Source organism: Aotus nancymaae, unplaced genomic scaffold, assembly GCF_030222135.1.
Source record: "Aotus nancymaae isolate 86718 unplaced genomic scaffold, 86718_ANA_hifiasm-v0.15.2.pri h1tg000058l, whole genome shotgun sequence".
Classification (NCBI taxonomy): domain Eukaryota; kingdom Metazoa; phylum Chordata; class Mammalia; order Primates; family Aotidae; genus Aotus; species Aotus nancymaae.
The window spans coordinates 5035354-5061097 of NW_026988472.1; the positions used below are offsets into that span (position 1 = coordinate 5035354).

A 25744-nucleotide genomic window follows, 5' to 3' on the forward strand; every position below is an offset into this window, starting at 1 on the left:
CACACAGCCGGCGCCACTTTCACGCTCATCACAGAGCACCAGGCCCAGTTTACAAAGCACGTCCCCGTCGAGGTAGCTCTCACTTGCACAGCGCCCACTGTGCACCAGGCCTCGGTCTGGGCACTCCCCACCCACTTTCTAAAGTGCGGCCCCCAGAGAGCAGGCTGGGTGAGCCAGTGCTCTATGGGTATGAAGCCGGTGATGGACAGGGACATGTCTGAGGGCACAAAGGACCATGTAAGGGAGCTGGGGGAGTTTAACCTACGGCTCCTACCTCCCAGTCAAGGGCTCCTTCCACCAGAGCACGCTGACTGCTGACTCATGTCCATAATGAAATGTATGTACGAAATGCCTATTTCCTCACATATAAATGTGTGCCTGGACCTATGCACCTGTGCACATGTTCCTAACACATGCCATCAGTGGGATTAACAACACACCTTTACACAGAGGAGCGAATTGCTAGCTCCCCTGGGTTCCCACAGACCTTCATGGTTCCCCTTGGTGCTGCCAGTGTTTCCCTCACTGGACTGGCCATGTCTTGAGAACAAGAATGCCCCAGCACCCAGCACAGGGGCATGACCACTCAATACATGTGTGAATGCCCTTAGAACCTGGGTATCAGGAACCCTGCTTAAGCAATAAATGTTCACAGTGTCAAAGAGAAATGTCTCCCAAATCCCACACCTCCTACTTCCAGTCCATATTCTGGGTACCCCCAACCCTAGAATTCTTTGCCCTTATTGTCTAGAGTCCACTTTCAGTTCCTACATGGGCCTATCCCAGTGTCTGTCCACCTGAGGTCAGGTCATGTCACAGGACCAAGGGAATGCTGTTTGTGGAGGATGGGGATCAGTGAGGTGAAAATGTGGACAAAACTCGGTCATGTGACTTGGCTATCCACAAGCATGTACTAAAGGCACATAGAAGTGCAGGATAGAGCCAGAAATGGAGGGATAGACTGTGCATGGAGTGCCTCCATTGGTCCTCTTGTCTCAGGCTCCACAAATTTTAGAGGTGGGTCTGTTTGAATGAATGAATAACCAAGTAGGGGCTTTGGTGAGCAATCATCAATGAACACACACACACACACACACACATACACACACACACGATCTTTTCTATTCCCTTGGCCCACCATCACATGGGAAAGAGTATGGCTTTTTATAAATTTGGAACATTTAAACTCTTTGCTCTTGCTTGTTCATCACCACTCAATTTGTGGCAGATCTAAGCTTGTTCTCATGGCCACCATGTTCTCTCTCACCTCTCCTTTTCCCCTTCTCTCCTCCTCTGCATCCCCACACCCTAGTATGCCTATGCCCTGGCCAACTTCATTCAGTCTCAGGGCATCAGCTCCCTGAAGGTGTGGACCAGTCACATGAAGAGGACCATCCAGACAGCTGAGGCCCTAGGTGTCCCCTATGAGCAGTGGAAGGCCCTGAATGAGATTGATGCGGTGAGATGCATGGGGTGAAACTCCTGTGTGGAGGGAGTGGCTTGAGACTGGGATTATCCCCTGAGTTGCCTCTGCTCCAGCCTCTATGGGGGGCCTAATTAATTCAACAAACATTTTTGACAACTAGCCATGTGCCAGACCTTATTCTGTCTTGGGGATCCAGTGAAGGCCAGAATAGACAAAGTCTCTGCCCTCATCCTAAAGACAGACAGTAAATAGGACATTACATCTCAGTGTGACAAAAGGCTATGAGAGGAGAAGTACAAGGGATTATGGAGGATCAGAAGGTGAGGGTGCTCCTGACTTGACTTGGTGGTGGGGGATTTACGAGGAAAGCTTCCTGCAGGAAGCTAGAGGTGATATAAGAAGAAGGCAAGATGGTCTGGGGAGTGGGGAAATAAATTTAATTCAGGGACAGAAAACAGTTCATATGTGAAGACCCAGAGATGAGAAGAGAGCCTGACAAGTTCAGGGAACTGAAGGAAAGAACAGTGCAGAGGCTGGGACAGCAATAGCGAGATCTGGAGAAAAGGGAAATGAGGCTGGAAGGAATTCAGGCCACCAGGCTTTACAGTTTATGTTGAAGGATTCAAATGCTGCCCTAACAACAATGGGAAGTCATTGATGGGGTCCACATCAAGGAGGAGTAGTCTGAATGTGATGCACATTTTTTAAAGAAAGCCCCCTCTGGGTATGTGTAGAAACTTGGTGAGACAAAGGCCAGTATGAACATGTAAACCAGTAAGAAGTTGACTGCATTAGTCTGGCAAGATGTGGGGGCATGTTGGACCAGAGTAGTGGCATTGGAGATGGAATGAAGAGGACTTTGGGAATGTTTCAAAGGTGGAATCAGACCAGATGCAGTGGCTCATGCCTGTAATCCCAGCACTTTGGGAGGCCTAGGTGGGAGGATCACTTGAACCCAGGAGTTGGAGACCAACCTGAGCAACATAGTGAAATCCCATCTCTACAAGCAATTTAAAAATTAGCTGGGTGTGGTGGTGCATGCCTGTAACCCCAGCCACTCAGAAGGCTGAGATAGGAGGATCGTTTGAGCCTGGGAGGCTGAGGCTTCAGTGAGCCGTGATCATACCACTGCACTCCAGCCTGAGCGACAAGCAAGACCCTGTCTCCAAAAAACACATTAAGGTGGAAACAACAGGACTTGATGGTGCACTGGCCGTAAGGGATGAGGAAGAGGGAGAAGTGAAGGACCCAACCCTGGTGGTATAGCAATTTCTCTTCAGGGTTAGGTTCTTCCATGAGCTCTTTGAGAAAGGAGCTGCTTCCTCTCCATTGTTTACCTGCACTGTAGGTACAATGGCACCAGGCAGCAGTGCACAGGTTAAGATTGTTAGGCATCAACATAAAAGCTTTACCACAGGTGTAAATAACTTGCGTGTGGGTAGGTTAACTTACTTCCCTGCTAGATATGCCTCTGTAGAAACAGACATGTATGTGTGTGTGTACATTCATACATACGAGTATATAAATATAGAGGTACAGAGATACACATGATTAGAAAAGGGCTATACAGCATTGTTCTGTATACCACATACATTTGCTATAAAATATATGCAAGCAAATGTGAAATTTCTTTATCATAAGTTTGGTGGCTGCTTATTTCTGGCCCACATGTGGCATAAACATTTATTGAACCCCTCCTTGTTTCAGGTTCTGGAGTGGTGCTGGAGGTAGAGATTGATCTGATTCATTCCTGTGTTTGCTGAATGTTCAGGCTAAATAGGGTGGACAGAGGAATAAACAGAGAAATAGAGAACAGCATGTGTGATACAGACTCTGATAGGCAAGACTGTGGGTGCATGGAAGTTGGGGCAGGACACCTAACTCAGCCATGATCTACCTGGAAGAAGTAATACCTAGCTGAAGCCCCAGGTTTGAGTAACAGTGAACCAAGTAGAAAGGATCAAGAATGACGATCTTGGCAGAGAGACAGGGATCGGAAACTTCATAAACAAAGACGGCATTTTATGTGTGTGGAAATGCTAAGGTTGTAGTAGTACAAATGGAGAGGGAGGAAAAAAGATATCAATTTGAGAGAGATTTAGGAGGTGGAATCTCAGGAATTGGCTATGAGGGGTAAGTGAGGAAGAAGCAAGAATTTAGAATGATGATAAAGCAAGAATTTAAGTTTCTGGTTTATTTTCCATGATTACTACTAACATTAATACTTGAGTCTATTGATTGAGTCTTTAAAATGTCCCTTGCACATTCTGTACTAATATCTTTTACTTACATTTTTCCAACATTCAAAACACTTCTATTAAGTAGTTCTAATTCTCCACATTTTGCAGATAAGGAAAGTAAAATTCAAAGAGGTTAAGCAATTTGATTCAATAAGGAGTCAATGACCATTTTCGCAGGCAACAGTCTTCCAAGTACTCCTCAGAATAGAAAGTTGAAGCCAATCTGGAAGGACCTTGAGTACCCAGTAGGGTATACTTTCTTCCATGGGCAGTGTGGGTTGGAGAAGTTTCACACTGCAGAGATGTTTGTGGGTTGAGGTAGGGGTTCACTTCCTCACCCCTGAGCGGGGCATGGTAGATGGGCCCAATAGACAACAACCAGAGGCTACTGGCCCCCTACAGTGAGATTTAATTGGAATCCACATACCCAGAAGGAAAACTTAGAAACCCAACATCACTTTCCATCACCATCGGCAGTCACCTCACCTCTGGGAGTTTCTCCATAGACTTGGAATCTCTCATAAGCTCCTGAGGAATTCATTCTCTGAGCACTCAATTCGTTTTTTGAGTGAAAAGAGTGTATCTCCCCCAAATCCACTCTGAAACCATTAAGAATTGACTAATTTTTCCTTGCTGAGATGTCTGTGGTTACCTATTTCTTTATCTGCCAGAGTTCTCAAAGTAGAGGTCTTCAGACACAGGCACACAGATACTCTCACATATACACCAGAGACATAATGAGGGACATATACATTAACAGACACACATGCTACAGACACACTAAGACCTGCATGGAAAGACCACATGGACACATTCTCAGATGCTCAGACACCCTGTATACACACACATGCACACACACACACACACACACGCAAGCACACAACATATGCTGAGACAAATACACAAACACAAGGCATAAGGCCTTAAACATACCACAAGTACATATCATAGGTGTGCTGTACACAGACTTGTAAACACAGCCACAAATCCTTATGCCCATAAGTTTATAAAAACACATACTTATATGTATAATGTACACCTACAGACCTATCTGTACAATCATAGAAAAACATCATACACTCAGCCTGAAAACATCTGTCCACATACACTCAGTGTCACATCCACACAGCCACACACTTCATGCACACACACTCACACACTTATAGACAACAGGCACAAACCCAGAGCTGTGTTCTCAGAGACCCAGGTGCTCATGTGCTACTGTTCCACAATCATTGAAGAATTATGGCAAAGGCTCTGTGGAATTTCATCTTGTGAACACTTTTGCCCTCAAATACTTTTTATCAGGGTGTCTGTGAGGAGATGACCTATGAAGAAATCCAGGAACATTACCCTGAAGAATTTGCACTGAGAGACCAAGATAAATATCGCTACCGTTATCCCAAGGGAGAGGTAAGGTTTGGAGGGGTAGCCTAATGCCTAGGACTACTCTCCATTGTCTTCATTGAAACTGCCAGGATTCTTCAGTTGTCTGGACAGCTTTAGAAACAGAGTAAGCATATCTTGCAGCAGCTACCATCCCACAAGGCACAGGATTATCTGGCCCTTGGCTGTCTTAGATTCTTGGCTATAAGCAACAGATCCATCCCTTTCTTTTAAAAGCTACGTAATTTTCTTGCTTATTCGCTTTCTGCTTCAGGAGTGCTCACTTTATCCTGGACCTTGTCTCTGGTATCCCTTCACGAAGACACTTTAAATAGTTCAACATGCTCTGATTTCCTGATATTTTGTTGCCAAGTTGCCTAAAGCTCCAGCCTCTCTGGAGAGTTGACATTGTCCCAAGGGACAATAATTTAATCAACTTCTTTGCCACCACATGAACCAGACCATCAGTTCCCTATTCCCATATGAGATGAATGTTCATTGCTTTCAATCAAGCCTCCACTTAGCCAGTTCCACATTTTAGAGCATTTATTAGTTATACTTTATTTCTGAAATAAATACCTGGGAAAAGTTATCAGAAAAGCAGGACATCTGGGAAGATAAAACAATAGATAGTCTATTCAGTTACACAGCACTTTCACAGTTTTTGTCTTCATCATCAGAGATGACATTACAAAATTCATCTTAAGTTGCCCTCATTTTCCTTTAGGTACTTAGAGGCTATGTTATTCGAGGTATACAAACTTAAAGCAATTATATCTTCTCAGTGAATTGCACATTTTATTATTACATAGTGACCAAACCACCTTCCCCCATAATCCTTTTTGCCTAAAAATATATTTAATCTGATATAATATAGCTGTACAAGAATCAGTGACTTCTGGTAACTGCTTACCTAGTTCACTTTTAGCTATTCATTTACTTTCAACTTCTCTGTGTATCTTTGTTTTGTGTCTCTTATAAACAACTTATAGTTGGGTTTCGTTGCTTTTAATCCCAACTGAAAATATATGTCTTTTGAATGGTAAGTTTGGTGTATTTAATTTTCTTGTAATTACTAACTTTTTTAGTTAATTGCTATTATCTTGTCTTGAGCTCTCTGCTTAATTTTTTCTCTTTTCCTGCCTTCTTTAGAATTCATAAAGTTTTTATATCCATATTTAAGTTATATAATTTGTTTCCATTCATTTAGAGATTACCCTTAACATTTTAAAAATTTTTCATTGTGATTCTTTCAATTTTTAGTGGATATCTCAGTAAAGATGTAAGGCCAAATGTTGAATTTTTAAATCACTCATATTTTCTGTGTGCTATTATGCAACCAACTTGAGTCCTTAACATTTTAATATTCATTATTAACAAAATCTAAAATCAGTATCTCTACTCTCTACCTAAACAACAGAGGACCTTTAAAACTCTGGCCACTATGTCTCCTAATTTACGTGTTAATTGTTTGTATTTTAAGTCAAACTTGGTCTTAACCCCAAAGTTGTTGTTATTATTGTATGCAGTTAGTGTTTATTTAGATTTAACCACATGCTTACCAATTCCTCTGATCATTCTTGCCCCTTGCACCTCAAATCTTCCCTCTGAGTTCACTTTCCATCTTTCTTTGGAAGCTTTTTTCAGTGAGAATTTGTTGCTAGTAAACACACCCTTCTTTTTGTCTAAAAGTTTCTTGGTAGGAGGGGTCCTTAATCCTAGTGATGCTTGGCTGAGTGAAAACTCTAGAATGACAGTTATTTTCTCTCAGCACTTTGAAGGTATTACCCTCACTGTCTTCTGGCTTCTACTGTGGCTAGGAAATCTGCTGTCAGTCCAGTTTTCTTTTCTCTCAGGCTACTTTTAAGGTTTTTGTATCATTGTTGCTTTAAAGTTTCTCTCTAATATGTCTAGATGTTAATTTCTTTTCATTTATTAATATATTGCTTGGGATTAGTGGAACTTCCTGAATCTGAGGATTGGGATTCTTCATCAGGTCTGGAAAACTCTCAGATATTTTGTCTTTAAAAATGCATCTCTCACATTTTCTCTATCATCTTCCTCTGGAAATACAATTGGATGTGTTACTCCTGCCTCTATTCTTCATATCTCCTAACTTTTCCTTCCTATTTTCTATCTCTTTGTATCTTTTGCTGCATTCTGAGTAATTTCTTCAGCCTTATCTTCCAATCACTATTTCATAAGTAGTATTTAAGCTCCTTACCCCATCCACTGAGTTTTCAATTTTAATGACTATATTTTTTATTTTTGAAATTCTATTTATTTTTCAATTCTATATCCTATTTTTGATGGCATCTTATTTCTTCCTTACATTTTTTTATTCCACCTTTTATTTCTTTAAAAGTTTCAAGCATATTTATTTTATATTGTGGCATCCCTTAAGTTTTTAGGGTTCTCTTCTTGTTTCTGCTTATTCTCACTCATGGTAGCTTATTTCCTTGTGTGTTATATGAGCTCCAGCTTGGCAAGAATTTATCTATGGGAATCTCACACAGCCTGAGTTGAGAAAATCCAGAGAGATTTCCATTTGCTTCTTCTAAGCAGTCCTGGGAGCTCATAACTTGAGACCACTTTTTATTAAACTCTCAGCAAAACATTCTTCAAACCACATGGGTAGTATAGTTCTGAATCACCAACCCACCTGAGGGAAGTCTGGTGGTTATAAATTCTTACAGGAGGCTTTTCACTTATTTCCCCTGAGAGCCAAGGAGAGACAGATACGTTTTCTTGTTGTTTCTTTTTGCTTGTTAAGGAACTTTTACTAAGAGTGTAAAGATTTGCCTTCTGAGGGTCTAAGATTTATGTGAGAGTCTCAGTCTCAACTCCCCACCTTGTACACACCGGAGGTCTTGTCTTCTACTTCTGTAATGTTTTTAAAACTCAGAACTCTTAGTTACTATGATTGGCAAATGCCCCCAGGGCAACTGTGGTGTCTACATCCACTTATCACTTTTTTTCAGTTTTTCTTCATTTTGGGGCCCTATATTTATAAAATTTTCCTTATTTTTTTGGAAGGTCGGTAGTGCACTTAAGAAGACAATTTGCGGGAGGGGTGGTTTATTGTTGTTATTGTTATTTAGTCCACTGTATTGATAGCCCCCATTTAGCAGATGATTAAACTAAGACCCTAAGAAGGAAGTGAGTTGCCTAAGGTCATACTGCTGGGTCAACAATTGAACTGGCTCTGGAACCAAATGTTCCTGATTCCTGATTTAGAGTTCTTCCCCTCTGGGCAAATGTGCCTCATCTCCCTTTCTCACTCAAGTATCTCTCTTATGTTTAGTCCTATGAGGATCTGGTTCAGCGTCTGGAGCCAGTTATAATGGAGCTAGAACGACAGGAGAATGTACTGGTAATCTGCCACCAGGCTGTCATGCGGTGCCTCCTGGCCTATTTCCTGGATAAGAGTTCAGGTACTACCCTCCTCTCTGTTTTGGGGAAGTTTGATGGGATTTGAGACACTGACACCAGCAATTAGATATCTATATTTTAGTACTTAAGAGAAGAGTATCTAAAACAAGGATGCCTAGGTTCAGATTCTTTCTCTTTCACATACCAGCTGTACTACCTTTCACAAATTACTTTAACCTCTCTGGACTCAATGTCCTCATCTGTAAAATGGGGAGAATAATGATGAATTTTAAATAACATAGGTAAAAAGTTTAGAATAGTTCATGACACATTCTATGAGCTATATGCTAGCTGCTATTATTAGTATAGTATTATTCTTAGCTAACATTTTCAAAGCCAACATTAACAATCTGCCTCAGTCTGGAAAAGGTGAGCTAGTATTTCTCTGAAACATGCTACCTTCAGGTGATAGTGGGGCCTTTCACAGCTTCATGATCCTGATTACAAGTTTCTGTCCTTGCTATAGGGGTAATTTCCCCCAAGATAGTGATGTTTTTCATTTTAATTTGTTTTTCAAATGATAATTTATTTTTAAAAAAATATCTAGGCATTGCATTTACAGAGTATTTACACACTGACTACATAGGCTGAACTGCAAACTGGGGCAGCTGGCCTGGCAAAAAACTGTTATATCACTCCAAGTGTTAGCATTTCCAGGATATTTTTAAAGTGTCTCAGAACAATGCAAAATTATATTCAATGTCTACAGCATTTTGCAGTCTAGGATCTTTTCTTTGATGCTAGTTTGAAAATAAAGAACACTGTAAAATGGAGTCATCCAGAATTGGAACCCAGGGTACTTGAGAGCTTGACATTAAATAAGGAATTTCCTCTCTGGTCCTCAATTTCTTCACTGGAAATTGGTGATAGGATGTGTGATGGGGGTCCTTGCACTGCTAGATTTCTCTATGTTCACATGTCTACTTTTCAGGGCAATGTTTTGAGACTATGAGGGAGGTGCTGGAACTCCCATTGCCTAGATGAGGAAATGGAGACCCGGAGAGGTGAAGTGACTGGCCCAAGGTCATGGGGCTCAGAGTGTCAGAGATAGACATTGATCCCAGGTACATGCCAGAGGACTTCCCCTCTCAGATATGCGTGGGGTGCTTTTTACACACAGGCCTCCTGTCCTGGGAGCCAGACGGGGCAGCACTAGACAGATATTCTTACTCGCTCCACCCCATTACTCAGGTGAATGCTGGAACAAGGCCCAGAGAGATGATGTGACTGAGAATGCAGACCTCAGGGCTGGGGCACCCTCAGAGTACATCTAGTCCAATCCTGTCCTGTGAGATGAAGCACAGGACCAGAGAGAGAAGAGGCTGGTGGAAGCAGTGGCAGAGCTGGGTCAGAGATCTCCGGCAAGTCCCTTCCCTTCTCTGAGTCTGTTTCCTCAAGTGTATAAGGAGGATGTACCTAGTAGCTCAGACTGTCTTTGAGGGTGCCATGAGGCAGTGGGCACTACGCCCTCAGCCCAGGGCCTGATCAGGACAAAAACAAGGAGAAGCAGCAGGATGGATGCCCAGGAAGGAAAGCACCCAACCCGATGTCTCGGGAGCCTGGGAGGGCGGGGGCACGCCTCAGAAACCTAGCATGGAACCTGGCATTCGGGGAAGCCATGAGTGGTGGTGATCATGCAAAATGAAGGGAGATGGGGAGCTGTATGTGCAGGTGGGCAGGAGGGTGGGTGTCAGGAGAGAGTGCCCAGCAGGTAGGTGTATCACCCCCAGGACACTGCGAGCCCCTGGATGGTTGGGGCGGTCAACAGCAGGGCCCAGTGCATGCATCCTGGCCTCACAGGGTCCCAGGTTCAAGTCCCTGCTCTGCCACTTCCTGGCTATGTAACTTGCAGAGAGCATCTTCCCTCTCGGAGCCTCAGTTGGCCAAAACCATGAAATGGGCTTACCGCCCCCTCTTCATTCGGGTTTGCCCAAGAAATGGAAACACAGGCCCAGACAAGAAACTGTACACTTTATGTATAATGTCAATAACTGGAAACAAGTGAATTCACGAATGCTCGTCCATCGCCAGGTCTGGGGTGGGGGTGATCAGAGAGAGCAGGCCGGGCTGGGAGAAGGCTGTGGGAGCTGTCCAGTGCCACAGCAGGGTCTCAGAAAACACTTGCTGGTGTGGACCGTGGGGCTTTGCAGTGCGGGGTCTGCAGAAGGCCCCAGGCTGGGGCGGAAGAGAAACCTGCCTGGGTCTCCTGTTTGCCATGTGAGTGAGGTGATGGTCGTCTCCAGGGTGGACAGTCTGACCCTCCTGTGGGACATGCAGTCCAGTCCACTACCATTTTCTAGGGTGCTCCTGCCTCCCTGCTCTCTTCCCAGCTGCTTTCAGTGCTGCCTCTGCAGGGTGGTGGGGAGTGGGCCCCCGGTGAGGCCCACCACAGCGAGGGGACATGGAAGCGGGAGCATACAGCAAGCCTGGAGGCCTGGAGAGGCCATGTCCTGGCCAGCACCCTGCCTCTGAGGGCTGTGTCCTGTTCCTTTCTAGATGAGCTTCCGTATCTCAAGTGCCCTTTGCACACAGTGCTCAAACTCACTCCTGTGGCTTATGGTAAGTACTCCCACCCTGATCCAAGGACAGGCATATGGAGGCTATGAGCATGGCCCTAGTGCCTACCATTTGCCCAGAAGAGTCCTGCAGTAGGTTCCCTGGGTAGGTGGGTGGATGTCCTGGCGCGGCTGGGAGTGATGGTAGTAAGACAACATAGAGTAGGATGACTTCTAAATCTGGGGCTGGCTGACTTTCTGTGTCTCTGCCAGAGCACCCAGCACAGAGCACCAAGCTGTAGAAGGGGGCTTCCCCAAAGGGGACCAGAGGAAAATTGTAGGTTAGGACCGTATTGGAGAAAGAACACAAAGACCAGCCTGGGCAGTTCAGGCTCTTTCTTGGGGCATTAGCTATGAAAGGTCCATGAACAGGGAAGGGACAGAATTACACCTATTCTGGGGTGTGAACAGGGCAGATGACCTACTGAAGCCTGGAGTAAGGTGCAGCCCACAAGGATGAAGCTTTGGGAGCTTCCATAGGCATTAGGCCTTCTCTGTCAGCCCCAAGTCCCAGTGATGCACCCTCCTCCCTAGAACTCCCTTGTGACCTTCCACACTCCTGGTGTTGCCACAGTGACATTGTCCTCCAGATAAACTTCGCCTGGCACTGATTGCCCAAGGCAGTGGCCCCAGGACTCTTCCACCTCTCCAGCACCTAACACAGCTTGGAAGATCTGCAGAGCTACATCAGTATTACACAGATGAGACTGCTCTCTTGTGGACCACAAGAGCTCTGGGCAGCCATAGACTGCATCTCTCATCTCCAGCCCCATTTACAAATGTGCAACTGAAGCTCAGAGAACTAAGACTGTTAGGGGCAGAGGTGACAGGATGCCCTGTTGGCTGCTTCCTAGGCCTGGTGTCTTCCCCACACATCACACAGCTGTCTAAATCCCCCTCCCTACAGGCGAGTGACAATCCATACACAGTATGAAGCTGGGGGTGTGGGTGGTGATGGGGGGAGGTGATACCTGAGGGGAGACCTGTGCCTACCTCGGGGGCTTATGGACAGATGGATTGTTCTTTTCCAAGGCTGCAAGGTGGAGTCCATCTACCTGAATGTGGAGGCCGTGAACACACACCGGGAGAAGCCTGAGGTAGGTGGAGGACTCCGCTGCCCAAGCTGGCTGTGGACACAGCACATGGTGAAAGCACCTTCTCCACAGAAAGGCTGTTCCAACCCCACCGAGCCTGCGTGTTTTGCACCAACAGGCAGAGCAACCAGCACCCAGAAATGCAGGAACCACAGCCCAGTCCTCAGGCACACGGAGATGGAGGGCTGGGCAATTCCTGCCAAAAAGGCCTCAGGCTGAGATTTCCCCAAGGCCTACCTGAGGGTCAGGATCCAGGCCTGGCTGAAAGAGGGGAGCCTGGCAGTGAGGACAAGAGGCAGGGGAGGGGCTGGGACCCTACCCTGCTGTCTCCTTCCTATTAATCCCACGCTGTCTCTTCAGAATGTGGACATCACCCGGGAACCTGAGGAAGCCCTGGATACTGTCCCTGCCCACTACTGAGCCCTCTCCATGAAGTCAAACTGCCTGTGTCCTCACCGCCTTCCACCTTTAGGAAATGCTGTCCTTGCTCTTCTTCTACTCTGCCTTGTCCTCACGGAGGCACCCCACTTCCAGTGAAGAAGTCCTCTGCAGCTCCCAAACAAGCCTCGCTTACTGGCCGCAACCAAGGAGCTATCTAGCTCTGGATGAAACTTACTTTCTTAATTCCTATTCTCTGACGAATAAAGACTTACTGCCTACAAGAGGAGAGGAGGAGGTCATGTCGAGGCTTTTCCAATTGTTCTTAAGGTACTGATCCTAATCCTGACTCAGCTCTGCTGCTGAGAGCATGGAATGGATGAGTACTTCCTGGAAGGAAGTTCTACAGTAGCCCCTCCAAAGATGGGGGAGAAGATAGGTGCCTGTGAGTGCCTGTGGGCCTTGTTCCTTGATGAGCAAGGTGGCTGGGGGCATGACACTTTCATCCTTACACTCAGAGAAGAATCTGGCACTTGAGCCAAGTGCTCCTCTCTTCTCCAGCTCTTGCTGCCATGCTGAGTGATTTCACTGTTTATGTGTATGATCTAACCAATACTCTGGCCTCCCAGTCCCCTGACCCCCTCAACTCCAGTGATCATCTTCTCCCCTTCAACCACCTGCTCCATGGATTTTGGTATCATCTCTCTGGTCTGACTTCTTAAATACAAGCATCCAACTGTCTGACCACTGCCCACCCCCCGACCCCAGTCCTTACAACTCTGTCATCCACTGAATCCCAGCAGCATGCCTCCATACAATAGGCATATATGTAGTATTACCTTTTTTCATTTTTGAGACAGGGTCTCACTCTGTCACCCCGGGTGAAGTGTAGTGGTGCAATCTTAGCTCACTGCAGCCTCGAACTCCTGGGCTTAAGCAATCCTCCCACCCCAGCCTCTCTTACAAGTAGCTGGGACCACAGGTGCACATCACCATGCCCAGCTAATTTTTAATTTTTTTGTAGAGACGAGGTCTCACTATGTTATCCAGGCTAGTATCGAACCTGTGCTCAAGCGATCCTCCCATTTTGACCTCTCCCAAAGTGCTGGGATTACAGACATGAGCCACTGTGCCCAGCCTGTAGTATTTCTTGAATGAACAATATTTGTTGCTGTATAGCATCAAGAGCAGAGTCCTTTGAATGCTCTATTGTCCCCCAGTCTATCCTTAGTGTTCTGTCCCTAACTATGTTGGATCATATGGTCTATCTCTTCAGCTGCTCTTCATGCAGCTACCATAAGCCAGGTGCCAGCGACGCAGTGGTAAAGAGACAGACTCATAAACTTGCTGCCTTTGTTCCCTTATCCTTCCATCACAACCACCCAGCAAGACCTAAACCTTGTGGAATCCACTTCTCCTTTTTTTGTTATTGTCTACTACAAAAGTTGCTGATCACTGCTTGAAGCAGATCTATATTTATCTGCGTCCACAGCCACCCTTAAGTCCTATTCAAAATCAGGGTCGTCTTCTCTGGTACCCTATTCCATCCTACCTTCTCAGGGATGGGCTACTTCAGTTAATTCCTGACTCTTCCCTATCGATCTCCTGTCCCTATTAGCTTTTGCCCCACAGTCTATACAATATGCTCAAATTTTCCTCTCCTATTCCAATTAAACCCTCCCTTGTTCCTATGTCTACACCTAGTGATCTCTGCCCTTCCCTCCATTCTTACACCAATGGCTCAAAATCAATCTGTACTTTCTGTCCACAACCCTCTCCCTTTGCCTTCTGCTCCAGGCTTTCCCTGTCCATATCTTTCCTCAAGCTGTTATCCTCTTGCCTGCCATGCGTTCCCCAGGCCGCTATCCTGCTGAAGTCATACTTGCCTTTGAGCCAAAAGCTGGAGCCCCACGTTCTCCAAAGAGCTTTGCCGATCTCCAGCTCTTCTATGAACCCATGGTGCCACTCCACAACTACCTAAGCTCATTAAAAGACAGAAAAAAACTCCAATTCATGTTGCAAATTTAATGTAACTCTGATACCAAAATATGACAGCACACAGAAAGCAAACAATAAAGCAGGAACAGCAAACAGATTTTTTCATCATGTGACACCCTCAGCTGATTGGTCGTAGCTGCTTAGGCTGCTGTGTGGACAAAGATTCCAAGGATGTACTTTGGCTCCATGGGAAGGACTACTGCAATTTATTAGCGGTAACTGTAAACATGGGGAATAAATCTGAAATCAAAACAAATAGGAAAACATTTTAGCACCAAATATACTGTCTTCTCATAATTCCTTCATTGCCCTCATCTTTCCACCCCGTTCACCTGCCTCAGTGTTTCTTATAACATCTCCCAGCACTTATGCCCATCCCTGTGGATCCTGGCTATGGAAATATTGCAATTACCTGAAATCTCACTAGCCATAGGAGAAGCCACAGGCACCAAGGCTGGCGGCTCCACTGCCGAAGCCAACACTGGTGCTCGGTCCACCACCAAAGCCAGCACCAGTGTTTGGTCCACCGCCGAAGCCACCTCCCGTGCTCGGTCCACCGCCGAAGCCAGCTCCTGTGCTCGGTCCACCGCTGAAGCCACTGGTGCTTGGTCCACTGCAGAAGCCAACACCAGTGCTTGGTCCACCACTGAAGCCAACAATAGAACCAGGTCCACTATTGAAGCCCGTGCTGGTGCTGGGTTCGCCAGTAAAGCCAGTGCTGGTGTTGGAACCACTGCCAAAGCCAATGATGGTACTCAGTCCTCTGTCGAAGCTGGCATTAGGCCTACTGCCAAAGCCATCGCTGGTGCTGAGGCCACCACTAAAGCCAGCACTGGTGCCAAGTGTGCTGCCGAAACTAGCATTGGTGCCCAGTCCACCACCAAAGGCACCACTAGTGACCAGTCCACCACCAAAGCCAGCACTGGTGCCCAGTCCGCCACTGAAGCCAGCGCTGGTGCCCAGTCCACCACCAAAGCCAGTGCTGGTGCCTGGTCCTCCACCGAAGCCAGCACTGGTACCTAGCCCACCATCAAGGCCACAACTGGTACTTAGGCCACCACTGAAGCCAGCACTGGTGCCTAGGCCACCACCAAAGCCAGCACTGGTGCTCAGTCCACCACCAAATCCAGCACTGGTGCTTAACCCATTGCCAAAGCTGAAGCCGGTACTGATGCTGGGTCCATCACCAAAACCAGGGCTGGTAGCACCACTAAAGCAGGCACTGGTGCTAGGAGGGCCACCAAAGCATAGGTTAGTATTAGATGCACTGCCAAAGCAAAGGCTGGTGCTGGGAGCTCCACCAAAACAGAGACTGGTGCTGTGAGCACCACCAAAGCTGACACTGGTGCTGGGAGCAGCACCAAAGCCAATGTTGTTGCTGGGAGTACCACCAAAGTCAGTAGTGGTACTAAGTGCCCCACTGAAGCCAGCACTGGTGCTGAATGCACCACCAAAGCCAGAGTTGGTGCTGGGTGCACCAGTGAAGCCGGCACTGGTGCTGACAGCACCGCTGAAGCCAGCACCAGTGCTGACAGCACAGCCAAAGCCAGCACTGGTGCTGGGAGAGCCACCAAAACAGACACTGGTGCTTAGTATACCACCAAAGTCAGTACTGGTGCTGACAGCACCACCAAAACCAGCATTGGTGTTGAGTGCACCGCCAAAGCTGACACTGGTGCAGGGAGAGCCACCAAAGCAGACACTGGTGCTGAGTGTACCACCAAAATCAGCACAGGTGCTCATAGCACCACCAAAATCAGCACTGCTGTTGAGCGCACCACCAAAGCTGGCACTGGTGTTGAGAGCACCACCAAAGCCAGCACCAGTGCTGGGAGAGCCATCAAAGCAGATGCTGGTGCTTACTGTACCACCAAAATTGGCACTGGTGCTAGAAGAGCCACCAAAGGAGACACTGGTACTGAGTGTGCCTCCAAAGCCAGTGCTGGTACAGGGAGAGCCATCAAAGCAGATACTGGTACTGAGTGTACCACCAAAGCTACCACTGGAGCTGGGAGAGCCACCAAAGCAGACACTGGTGCTGAGTGTGCCTCCAAAGCCAGTGCTGGTGCTAAGCGCACTACTGAAGACTGTGCTCATTGTGGGTGCACTGTCAAAGCTGGTGCTGGTGCTGAGTACACCACTAAAGCCAGCAGTGGTGCTGAGTATGCCTCCAAAGCCAGAGTTGGCTCCACCACTGAAAGTGGCACTGGTGCTGAGTGGGCCACTAAAACTAGAGCTGACTCCACCACTAAAGTTGGCACTGGTACAAGGCATGCCACCAAAGCTAATGCTAGCTTCACTGCTGAAACTAGTGCTGGTGCTGTGTGCACCACCAAAGCTAATGCTGGCTGCACTGCTGAAGCTGGAGCTAGTGCTCAGTGTGCCACCAAAGCTAATGCTGGCTGTACTGCTGAAGCTGGCACTGGTGCTGGGTGCACCACCAAAGGTAATGCCAGGTCCACCACTGAAGCCACCACTGGAGCTGGGTGCACCATTGAAGCTAATACTAGCACCATCGCTGAAGCCAGCCCTGGTACTAGCTCCTCTGCTGAAGTTGACGTTGGTGCTGGCATCTGCATTTTCTTGGGCTCTCGCCTCAATTTCAAATGAAAATCTGCTCCAGGCCTGAGCATCATCGCCTAACTCTTCCCTTGTTAGGCAGTCGATATCCATGTCATCCCAATTCCAGGGCCCAGCCACAGCTTCCTCTCCAATCCCCATTTGGGCTCTTGCCTCAGCCCTGGCTTCAGCCTCAGCCACAGCCACAGCTGCAGCTTGGACTTCCATCTCCACTGCCTCGCGGTACTGCACAGCCCAGTCCTTGGGGTCTTTCTTCTGCACCTGAAATGGGGATGATAATCATAAGGAAAATAACTCTAGTAATCATGTATTAATCTATGGGCTTTGTATTGTACTAGTAGCAATAATTTTTTTAACTTTTTAGTTATTGGGGCTCTTTCATGGGTCAGTCCTGAAATCTAGTTTCAGCTCTGATGACTTACGTGCTATATGACCCTGGACAAGTTACTTAGCCTTATTTACCCTAAGTGTCTTCATTTATAATTACAGCAAATGATAAGAGAGTAAATATGTTATGAACTGAAGGGTTGTGCCCGCCCCCAAATTCGTATGTTGAATCCCTAATCCCCCGGTGTGATTGTGTTTGGAGATAGGGCCTTTATGGAGGTAATTAAGGTTAAATGAGGCCATAAGGGTGGAGTCCTGATCCAATAGGATTAGTGTCCTTATAAGAAGAAACGCCAGAAAGCTTGCTCTCTCTCACACACACACAAAACCATGTGAGGACACAACGAGAAGGCAACCATCTGCAAGCCAGGAAGAGAGCCTTCACCAAGAACTGACCCTGGTGGACCTTGACCTGGGATTCTCACCCTCAAGAACTATGAGAAAATAAATTTGTTTTCTAATCCACCCAGCCTAGGGTATTTTGTTATGGCAGCCCATGCTGATTAATACGAAGTATGAAGAATGAATGAGATGATGTAAACTATAAATCTAGCAGCACTTTAGGACATAAATGGGGCTGCAGATGTTTATATATGAACTGCAGGCTGCTCTGTACCTGCCCATCCCTGTGCATTGCCTGCCTCAGCCAAGGTTATCCCATTGCCTTAATATGCCAAGCTCGGGCAGCTCTCCTATTACCTTGCATGCAAACTTGAGGACTTTCATCTTGCTAGTCTCATGGTAGGAGCGCAAGCCCCAGAAGAACTCATATTCAGGTGGTCTGCTGTTAGGGACCCTCTTGTATTCCAGGTACCTTGGAAAAAGGAAATGAAACTTGTTTCTAATCAAGCAAACCTGCTGTCTAAGCACTAGACGCCAGGTGGCAACCTCCTCCAAACAAATACAAACAGCCCCTGGAGAAGGATTTCTAAGACCCTTCAGCCCCAAACTCACTACCAAACATAGTTCACGGTCTTGGCCTCCAATACTGAGCCATTTCCCACTGGCCCTGTGCAAAGCAGTCCCTTGGGTTTCTCCAGGGGAGACATGTATAGGGCATGATGTCACAGGAAGGCCAAAGTATCATGCCATCTGTGAGGAGTAAGCCCAGATTCCTGTTGGGTGTGTTGTAAACAGAGGAGCCATTCTTAAGGCCCCCTGCTCTGAGCACACCTCACTGCAAGGGCCTTGGGGTGAGGCTGTCCCAGTCCTGGAAAGGTCTGCCCATGGGAATGTTAGACAGTGTCAGTTCTAGGACACAGGATGCCCATTCCTCTCGAGCTAGTATAAGAAAGGCACTGACTAAGCACTTTCTGAACAAGATCAGTATACCCAGAAAACTTCAGGGCCAGATAGAGCCCCAAACACCACTTACTTCTGCTTCACAAACTCGTCTGTGATGAGCTTCCTCACTTCCCCAAAGAGTGAATGCCTCACCCTGACAATGGGAAAAATAACCCATGAACACAGATCAGAACTGCCCAGATGAGGGCAGAGGCATTTCTCAACATGGAAGAGACTTCTCTAACGCATGGGGCAGTCTCAATGAAGCAAAGAAAGCAGTGAGCACATGGCCACTAGACGCAAGCATTGGAGACCAGATGCCGCTTTGTCAGGGATCCCTGAAGGTCTATCTAACATCTCAGCTTAGAACAGATAGAGGACATAGAGGAGAGACAGAGCAGACAGTTCAGGACCATTTGCCCATCATCCACCCAGGTCAGAACCCTGGGCCCTCTACCCAGTCCAGCACCCCCACCCACTCCACCAGACCACCAGATTGATGCAATCCTAGGACCGTCCTCTTGCCAAAGGACAACATGGACAGCAAGCGCTGAGAGAGCCCAATCATACCCAGGGCGCAGCCCCAACTTGCGCAGCACCTCCCAGATGACAGCTGCGAGGGGAGGCAAGAGGAGACAGGGACAGAAATTGAACACATGGAATCCAGACCATGGCCTCCCATTCAGCTGCATGCCCAGCCACTCACCCTCACTGGCCTTGTTGCCATTCATAAAAATGACACTCAGAATCACCATGAGGAGACCCAGCTTGGGTGTGTCCTTGGTCCTAAGGGAATAACAGGACAGAAAGAAGGTTTATGTTCAGCACGCATCCACAAGACACACCGGCCAGCTCACTAGGCTAGCCTCTCCCAAATTCCTCAGACGCAGAATTCTGCCCAGTATCTGCTTCCAGCTCTATGCCATCCTGGGAAAGGCACTTAGACTTGCAAGCCTTGGTCTATTATTCAGTAAAATGGGAAAATCATATTCTCCCTTCCCCAGGTTGCCAAGAAGAAGAATGGGTGTCAACCTGGTACAGCACAAGCACTCAGTCAATGTGAGTCCTTTCTTTCTCAGAACTTTCAGCCCCACTGACACTCCTGCGCTTCATGCATCCTGATCCACCCACAACAGGAAGCCCTCCTTGAGAACCACTCTGCCAAGGCCAGGCCAGGCACTCGGACAGAACAGGCAAACAATGACAGGCCTGCTTTCCTGGGAAGCTTCTACAGAGACAGCAAACCTAACAGCAGGAATGTCCCATCCCAGGCTCTTATACCCTTCAGTCAATCATACTCAGGTGCCACTACTGTGAGCAAGGCTCCAACTATGTGCGGAAGCTGAGACAGGGCTTTTGAGACTCCGTTTTTCCTGACTCTCTAAGAGGATGGGGGAAGTAGGACAAAGAAGGGGTAGCAGGACAGATAAAAGCAGAAGCCCCCTTCCCATCCAGCCCTTTCCCAGCTTACGTTCCCAGTATGCCTGCAGAGGATTCCTGCGTGCTGATGAGAATATACAAGCTACTTTGCTTATCAATTTCTTTCAGATTGACTCGAAACATCTGCCAAGTGAAAGAATAGCCTATGAGATCACAAAATTCAGCTTAGGTATCAGTGAACTTTCTGGGCATCCTAAAACTCCTGGTGTACTTAGGGGGGTTTGCATGTGTCAGAACTCAGTGAGGTAATGCATATAAAGCACGTAGCTAAGTGCCTGGCACCCAGTAAACACGCAGCAAACATACTACTGTCATCAACATCATCTTTGTGACGAGTAGGAGTCTAGGGAGACAGAATGGGTATAGAAGGGAGAGGTGAGCTCTGAAATACATGCAGAATGTGTCCAACCATGGATAGAAGCTGAGACTAAGTTGAGTGACTTGGGTCCTAGCCATGCTTTCATCGCTGACTTGGTGTGTGACCCATGGCAAGTCTACACCTCTCCCTAGGCCACCATCTGCCCATTCGCACAGTAATGGAGCTGGATCAGCGGGTCTCTGTGGTTTTCCCCAAAAGGGACATGTATATCTTGGCTCAATTCAAAGCTTCCCCATTGTGCCCATCCACCAGCACTGCCCCTTCACCTTCTCCAGAGCGTAGCTTGCTCGTTCAATGATTTCTGGGAAATATTCATCATATTCTTGGATGACATCCCTCAGCATGTCTGTAGAAAAGGAGAGGTGAGAGTAGCTGAGCTTAGCAGGGGCCACAGAGCTGCAGCCCTTTTGCCAGTCCAGTTGGGTCAGTGCAACCAGAGACCTGAAGTGAGTTAATGGGCGGTGCCAGCCATGGCAGAGTGTGAGGAGGGCAGGTGTGGAGATATGAGAGAACGAAGAGGCCATAAAGTGTTACTCCCAGACTATGGGAGGAGAGGGGAGTGGAGAGGAGAGCTCAAGGAGGAGGGTTGGTAGGACACTACCTGAGCGCTTGATGGGGATCTTTGTCTGGTCCTTAACCAACAGGTATTTCACCAACTTATTAGCCTGGGAGGAGAGAAATAGATGGAGAGATCTTAACATGCTTGCAGAAAACTTGGAAGGTGGCAGAGAAGAGGGCAGGTGAAGAGAAGAGAATGGACAGCATTTGATTCTTACCCTTTCTTGTAAAATGGCCACATCTCGCGGTGGCGCTGGCCTCCAGCCCCATGGGATCCGCCTGTAATTACTGCCACTTCTCTCATCCCCATTCAGATGCTTGGACTTCGTCATCAGAAAGAAGTAAGGTCCAGAGTCACAGGTGAAAGAGATGGCTCTGTCTTCTCACTTTGCCTCCTCCAGACAGAAAGTCCCTCTAACGCCTTCCCCCCGCCTTGCTATAGTAGAGCCTGATCCTGAACTTGCCATTGGCCACCCTGAGTCCTGAGCTTATCTTTCACTGTCTTCCAGGAAGGAATTTCGTTCCTCTGCCAGGTCAGGAACAACTGAAGATAAGAGCCTAAGGGTCTTTCTCTTCCTCTGGCCACCACTGATTATGCTAGCTGGTACCTCTTGAACAAGTCACTTCATTTCTCTGGGACTCAGTTCTCTTACATGTAAAACTGAGACCTATGATCCCTTGTTGGTAAAAGTTACTTTCAAGACATTCGGACATACCCTCTGTAAATGTACCCAACACAAAGCATGGCACACCATACAAGCAGAATTACATATGGGTTGTAACAAGTGTATGGATGTCTTATTTCCCCACCAATCTGTGAACTGCTAGGGGGCAGAAACTGTATCACCTTCTTCTCAGCATCTTCCACAGCCTATCTGAACACGGGGACTACCTCAAAGAAAAAAGGCTCAGTAAACTTTTATAGAAGAAATGAACAAACTAGAAGGGTAGAAATGGAAAAGAAGGACAAAGTTAAGGATGGTAACGTCAGAGATCTCACCTTTCGGTTTCTCTTGCCCCGGGTCCTGGTTGTGGGCTCCAGACTCAACTGAGCCAGATAGTCATCTGCCAGGGCCTGGACAGCAGCAGCAACCTGAGTCTGAAGGGCACTTACGTTGGTCTGAGCAGTGGCCATCTTGGCCTGGGACCCTTGGTCAGCAACTGGAGTCTGGCTTTCAGTTGCCCGAGACTTAGTGGCAGACTTCCGAGCCCTAGACCCTCTCTTGACCCGCAGGGTGGCTGCTAGGGCTTGATTTGTGACCATTTGAGTGGCAAGTGGGACTTCAGAGATCTCAGAAAGAGAATTTTGGCCCCTACTGGCAGCCTTCTTGCTCTTGGACTTTTTGGGCCTGATAGCTACTACTGAGGCCTCAATCTGCCTGGTAGCTGCCTCAGTGACATTTCGAGCCTCTATATGCTCAGTGTCAGTATTTATGACCTTAGCAGTTGTCTTCTTGGCTTTGGAGGCTTTCTTGGTTCGGATGGAGGCTGCTGTGGTATGGATACTGGCTGTCTCACTGGTAATTTGGCCTTGGGTGATAGCTGTATGTGTGGCATTTGGAGCCAGTGAGACCTCGGTGGCACTAGCTATGGCCTTATTCACAAACTTCTTAGTCTTGAAAGCTTTCTTAGGTTTGATAGAGGTTATCAAGGCCTGGGAACTGGCTGACTCACTGGCAATTGGAACGTGAATATTCTGTGAGATGACTGGTAGGTTTACGACCTGCAAGGGTGACTTGAGCTGTGTAGTGACACCCTCATAGCCAGCTGGGGATTGGGAGCCTTGGGCTGACTTGGCAGTAAATCTCTTCATCTTGCTGGCTTTCTTAGGCTGAGAAGTGACTGAAGAAGCCTGAGTATTGGCTACCTCAGTGGTAGGTGAAGCCTGGCTGATCTGGGTGATGACTGGCAGGTTTAAAGCCTGCAAAGTTATTTTGGGCTTGTTGGTGGCAATCTCACTGGCAGTTAGGACTGGAGGGGCAGCAGGTGCGGCCTTAGTAATAGCCTTTATAGGGGCCTTCTTGGTCTTGCTTTTCTTAGGCCGGTTGACAACTGGTGGGTCCATGGCCAGGGGGTCCTTGGTTGCCGCCAACAGGGTATGCATCAGCAAGAAACTGTCCTCTTCTGTGGTCTCAGTCTGTATATCTGGAGGGAAGGGAAGCCCCAGGCTCCCAGGGGGAGGCAGAGGGCCCTACACACTTAGGATTACAATCCTCTGGGCCATCTGGCCTCCCTAAAGCCCACCCCTTTCCACAAAGGCCTTCCCTTTCTCTGAGCAGTGGTTAATTGAAATGGGGTGGGGGAAGGTGTAGGGAGCAAGGAAGGAATAGAGTCAGGCAGGTTTTCCTCTCCTCTCCTTCACCATGTAAGGGAGGACTGAGACGGGTTAAGCAGGGAATTATGCAACTACATGGTGGAAGGGGTCTGAAGAGCAGTAAGTGAACTCAGGACCGGGCAGATGGCCTAGAGAGAATGCAGAGAGGCCTCACCTGAAATGGAGGCAACCCATATCCGTAGTCATTTCTCCTATCCATCTTTCTGGGAGGCCGAGTAACAGCTGAGCCTGAGGGGAATGGGCCTGAGTTAGAGGAGAATGAGAAGGAGGGGGAGATTCATCAGACATCTCACCTGTCCTTACGTAGGGGAGTCTCATGTAACCTTGGACCTAATCCTTTCAACTCCTGGGTTCTCATAGCTAAAAAACCCAGGTCATCTGGTTTCCAAGGCCCGGCTCTTTTTTCCTCCAAGAGGGTCAGTTCTACGACCCGCCCCTTTACACGCCCCCTCCGCAACTCGATAGTGCGCATGCGCACCGACTAGAGGCGCCCCCAGCCCCCATCTCACGCCCACCGAGTTCCCAAAAGAACCGGTTCTTCCAGGTTCTCCGTGCGCATGCGCCTTGGTAAACCGGACAGTTTCTAACCAGCTCAATCCTACATATGCCCCCTGCTCTCAGAGCAACAGAACATCTTGGCGCCAACCCTGACCCACTCTTTCTAACTGCATCACATCTCTCGATCCAACCCTTCCCCCAACACTAGCCCCCTCCCTCCCTTCTGCAACCATTCCGTACCGCCCCTACCCCAACACCGCCCATCTCTCCTCTGCGGTACTGCCACGCACCGCCCCTTCCCAATACACCCCCCTCCCTCCGCTCTGCAGCACTTCTCTGCACCTTCCCTTCCTTTAATAAGCCCCCTCCCTCCGCTCTGCGGTACGTCTCCGCAACACCCCTTCCCCAACCCACACCACTCTCCCCTCTTTCCACGTCTGCAAGTGTGCAGCTCCGCCCTTTCTGCAACATGAATACCCCACCCCCAAATCCAACGGTTTGAACCTTCGGTGTATACCTGTTCTCAAACCCTACCAGGTCCTGTCTCTTCCCTGTTCAAACCGGAACCAACTGGGTCCTATGCCCCCCTTTCTCCTGTCTGAGTCTGGTCCTTTCCGCTATTCTCAAAAGGGATGCTGCCCACTCCTTTCTCTGGGTCCCGATCCTTCCATTCTGTGGCCCAAACAGGGTCCTGCCCCTTTCTCCAGCCTAAACGGAGTCCTGCCGTCTCCTACCTCCCTCCCGAACTGTATGTGTCCTCCTCCCCTCGTGCTACCGTCTGAAGGATTTCTCGATCCTTCCTTTCTGAGATCTGAGGTCTGCATCCCTCCCTTCTACGGCTCGAACCGAGTCCAGATCTTTCCTTTCTGTGGCCCAAAGGGGATTCTGCCTCCTACTCTCTCCTGTGAGAACTGGGTCCAGCCACCGCTAAAGATGACTTCCATGCGGTTAGGTCCCGAACCCCCTGCAGGTTTTCTTCAAACGTTAGGGGCGTGTGGAGTCGGGCACGTGGAAGCCGCAGCCAGGAAGCCCCCACAGGATCTACACTAAAGCCAGGCACCTCAACTCACCTTGTCTTCTTGAATCGAGAAGGCGTCCGCTCTCTCCAAGCCTCTCCTTAGGTCTGAGCCTAACCCCGCTCCCTGGCCGGAAGTGGTCTTGCCTCTTTCCGCCTCCAGAGGGGGTCTCCGTTCCTGCCTATCAGTCTCCTCCCCTCCATACCTACTTTAAACTTTCCATTTTCCTCAATGTAGCTCCTCTTTTCTGCTTACTGCCCCTATTCAGTTATCACTTCCTCTTATTCTCCATTTGAGTTCTCTATTCCCCACACTGTGTCTCTGTTCCTATTTGATTCTCCTGTTTCCCCTAGGAGGAATGTGCTTCTCTGAGCTCCCACAACAACCCTTCCTCAGACCCTCTATCCCAACACTATTTGCACAGTGTTGTTATACCTTGTGTCTGGGTCTCTCTTCCCTAGAGCCACTCTGGAGCAGGGGAGTAGCTCATATTCATTTCTGTCTTTCAAGTACTACCAGATTAAAACATTTAGAGGCTCTAAACATTAAAAGATAGGGTGCCCCTACATCATATGCAATTCAGAATAAAAACAGTAATGTATAAAAATCTATGAAAAGTCTTTATTGATTCCACAATGACTATATTGATGCTTTAAAAATAACAACTTGTACTTAGGCTGCCTCTTCTGACATGGTGCACTGTTTCCCCATGCAGAAAACAATTCGTGGCATTTATTTATTCATTCAATCATTCAAAA

General features: G+C 47.8%; 2 protein-coding genes and 1 non-coding gene across 15 annotated transcripts in view; 1 reads left to right on the forward strand and 2 right to left on the reverse strand.

Annotated features, from left to right (window-relative positions):
- Positions 1 to 14810, forward strand: part of PFKFB1 (6-phosphofructo-2-kinase/fructose-2,6-biphosphatase 1) — a 52872-nt gene extending 38062 nt beyond the window's left edge. For 4 of the 6 annotated variants that reach the window (XM_012471764.3, XM_012471765.2, XM_012471762.2 and 1 more), the window contains 6 exons: positions 1313 to 1459; positions 4975 to 5079; positions 8357 to 8486; positions 10981 to 11043; positions 12072 to 12136; positions 12494 to 14810. In XM_012471764.3, the coding sequence (XP_012327187.1) occupies positions 1313 to 1459; positions 4975 to 5079; positions 8357 to 8486; positions 10981 to 11043; positions 12072 to 12136; positions 12494 to 12553 (570 nt within the window). In that variant the 3' untranslated portion in view covers positions 12554 to 14810. The other 2 variants (XR_001110488.1, XR_001110489.2) reach the window with 2 other exon arrangements.
- TRO (trophinin) lies at positions 14665 to 25367 on the reverse strand. Of its 8 annotated transcripts, none has more exons than XM_012471747.3 (13): positions 25041 to 25365; positions 23627 to 23700; positions 22138 to 23328; positions 21356 to 21460; positions 21181 to 21244; positions 20846 to 20925; positions 20232 to 20323; positions 19467 to 19546; positions 19331 to 19373; positions 18852 to 18914; positions 18176 to 18290; positions 14922 to 17350; positions 14665 to 14749 (listed from the first exon to the last, which is right to left on the reverse strand). In XM_012471747.3, exons 2-12 carry the CDS (start codon positions 23669 to 23671, stop codon positions 14933 to 14935), a joined length of 4296 nt encoding a protein of 1431 aa, XP_012327170.2. In that variant the 5' UTR covers positions 23672 to 23700; positions 25041 to 25365; the 3' UTR covers positions 14665 to 14749; positions 14922 to 14932. The 8 variants fall into 8 exon arrangements, with proteins under 8 accessions (XP_012327170.2, XP_064220387.1, XP_064220390.1 ...); XM_064364317.1 differs by having other exon boundaries at positions 23627 to 23715; XM_012471757.3 differs by lacking the exon at positions 14665 to 14749 and having other exon boundaries at positions 15084 to 15242; positions 17243 to 17350; positions 25041 to 25357.
- LOC135270003 (small nucleolar RNA SNORA11) lies at positions 18524 to 18652 on the reverse strand. Its single transcript, XR_010338231.1, has one exon. It is a non-coding gene; the product is annotated as a small nucleolar RNA SNORA11 (small nucleolar RNA).
- Positions 25368 to 25744: the final 377 nt, after the last annotated feature.

Bases quoted from the DNA above. Each gene is read 5' to 3' on its own strand.
- TRO (XM_064364314.1), bottom strand. From the start codon at position 23,671: ATGGATAGGAGAAATGACTACGGATATGGGTTGCCTCCATTTCAG. The intron at 21,461-22,137 runs GTGAGATCTCTG...CTGATGACGAAG, and splicing joins GGGGCAAGAGAAACCGAAAG to TCCAAGCATCTGAATGGGGA. The intron at 18,915-19,330 runs GTATGATTGGGC...TCCCATTGTCAG, and splicing joins AAGTTGGGGCTGCGCCCTGG to GGTGAGGCATTCACTCTTTG.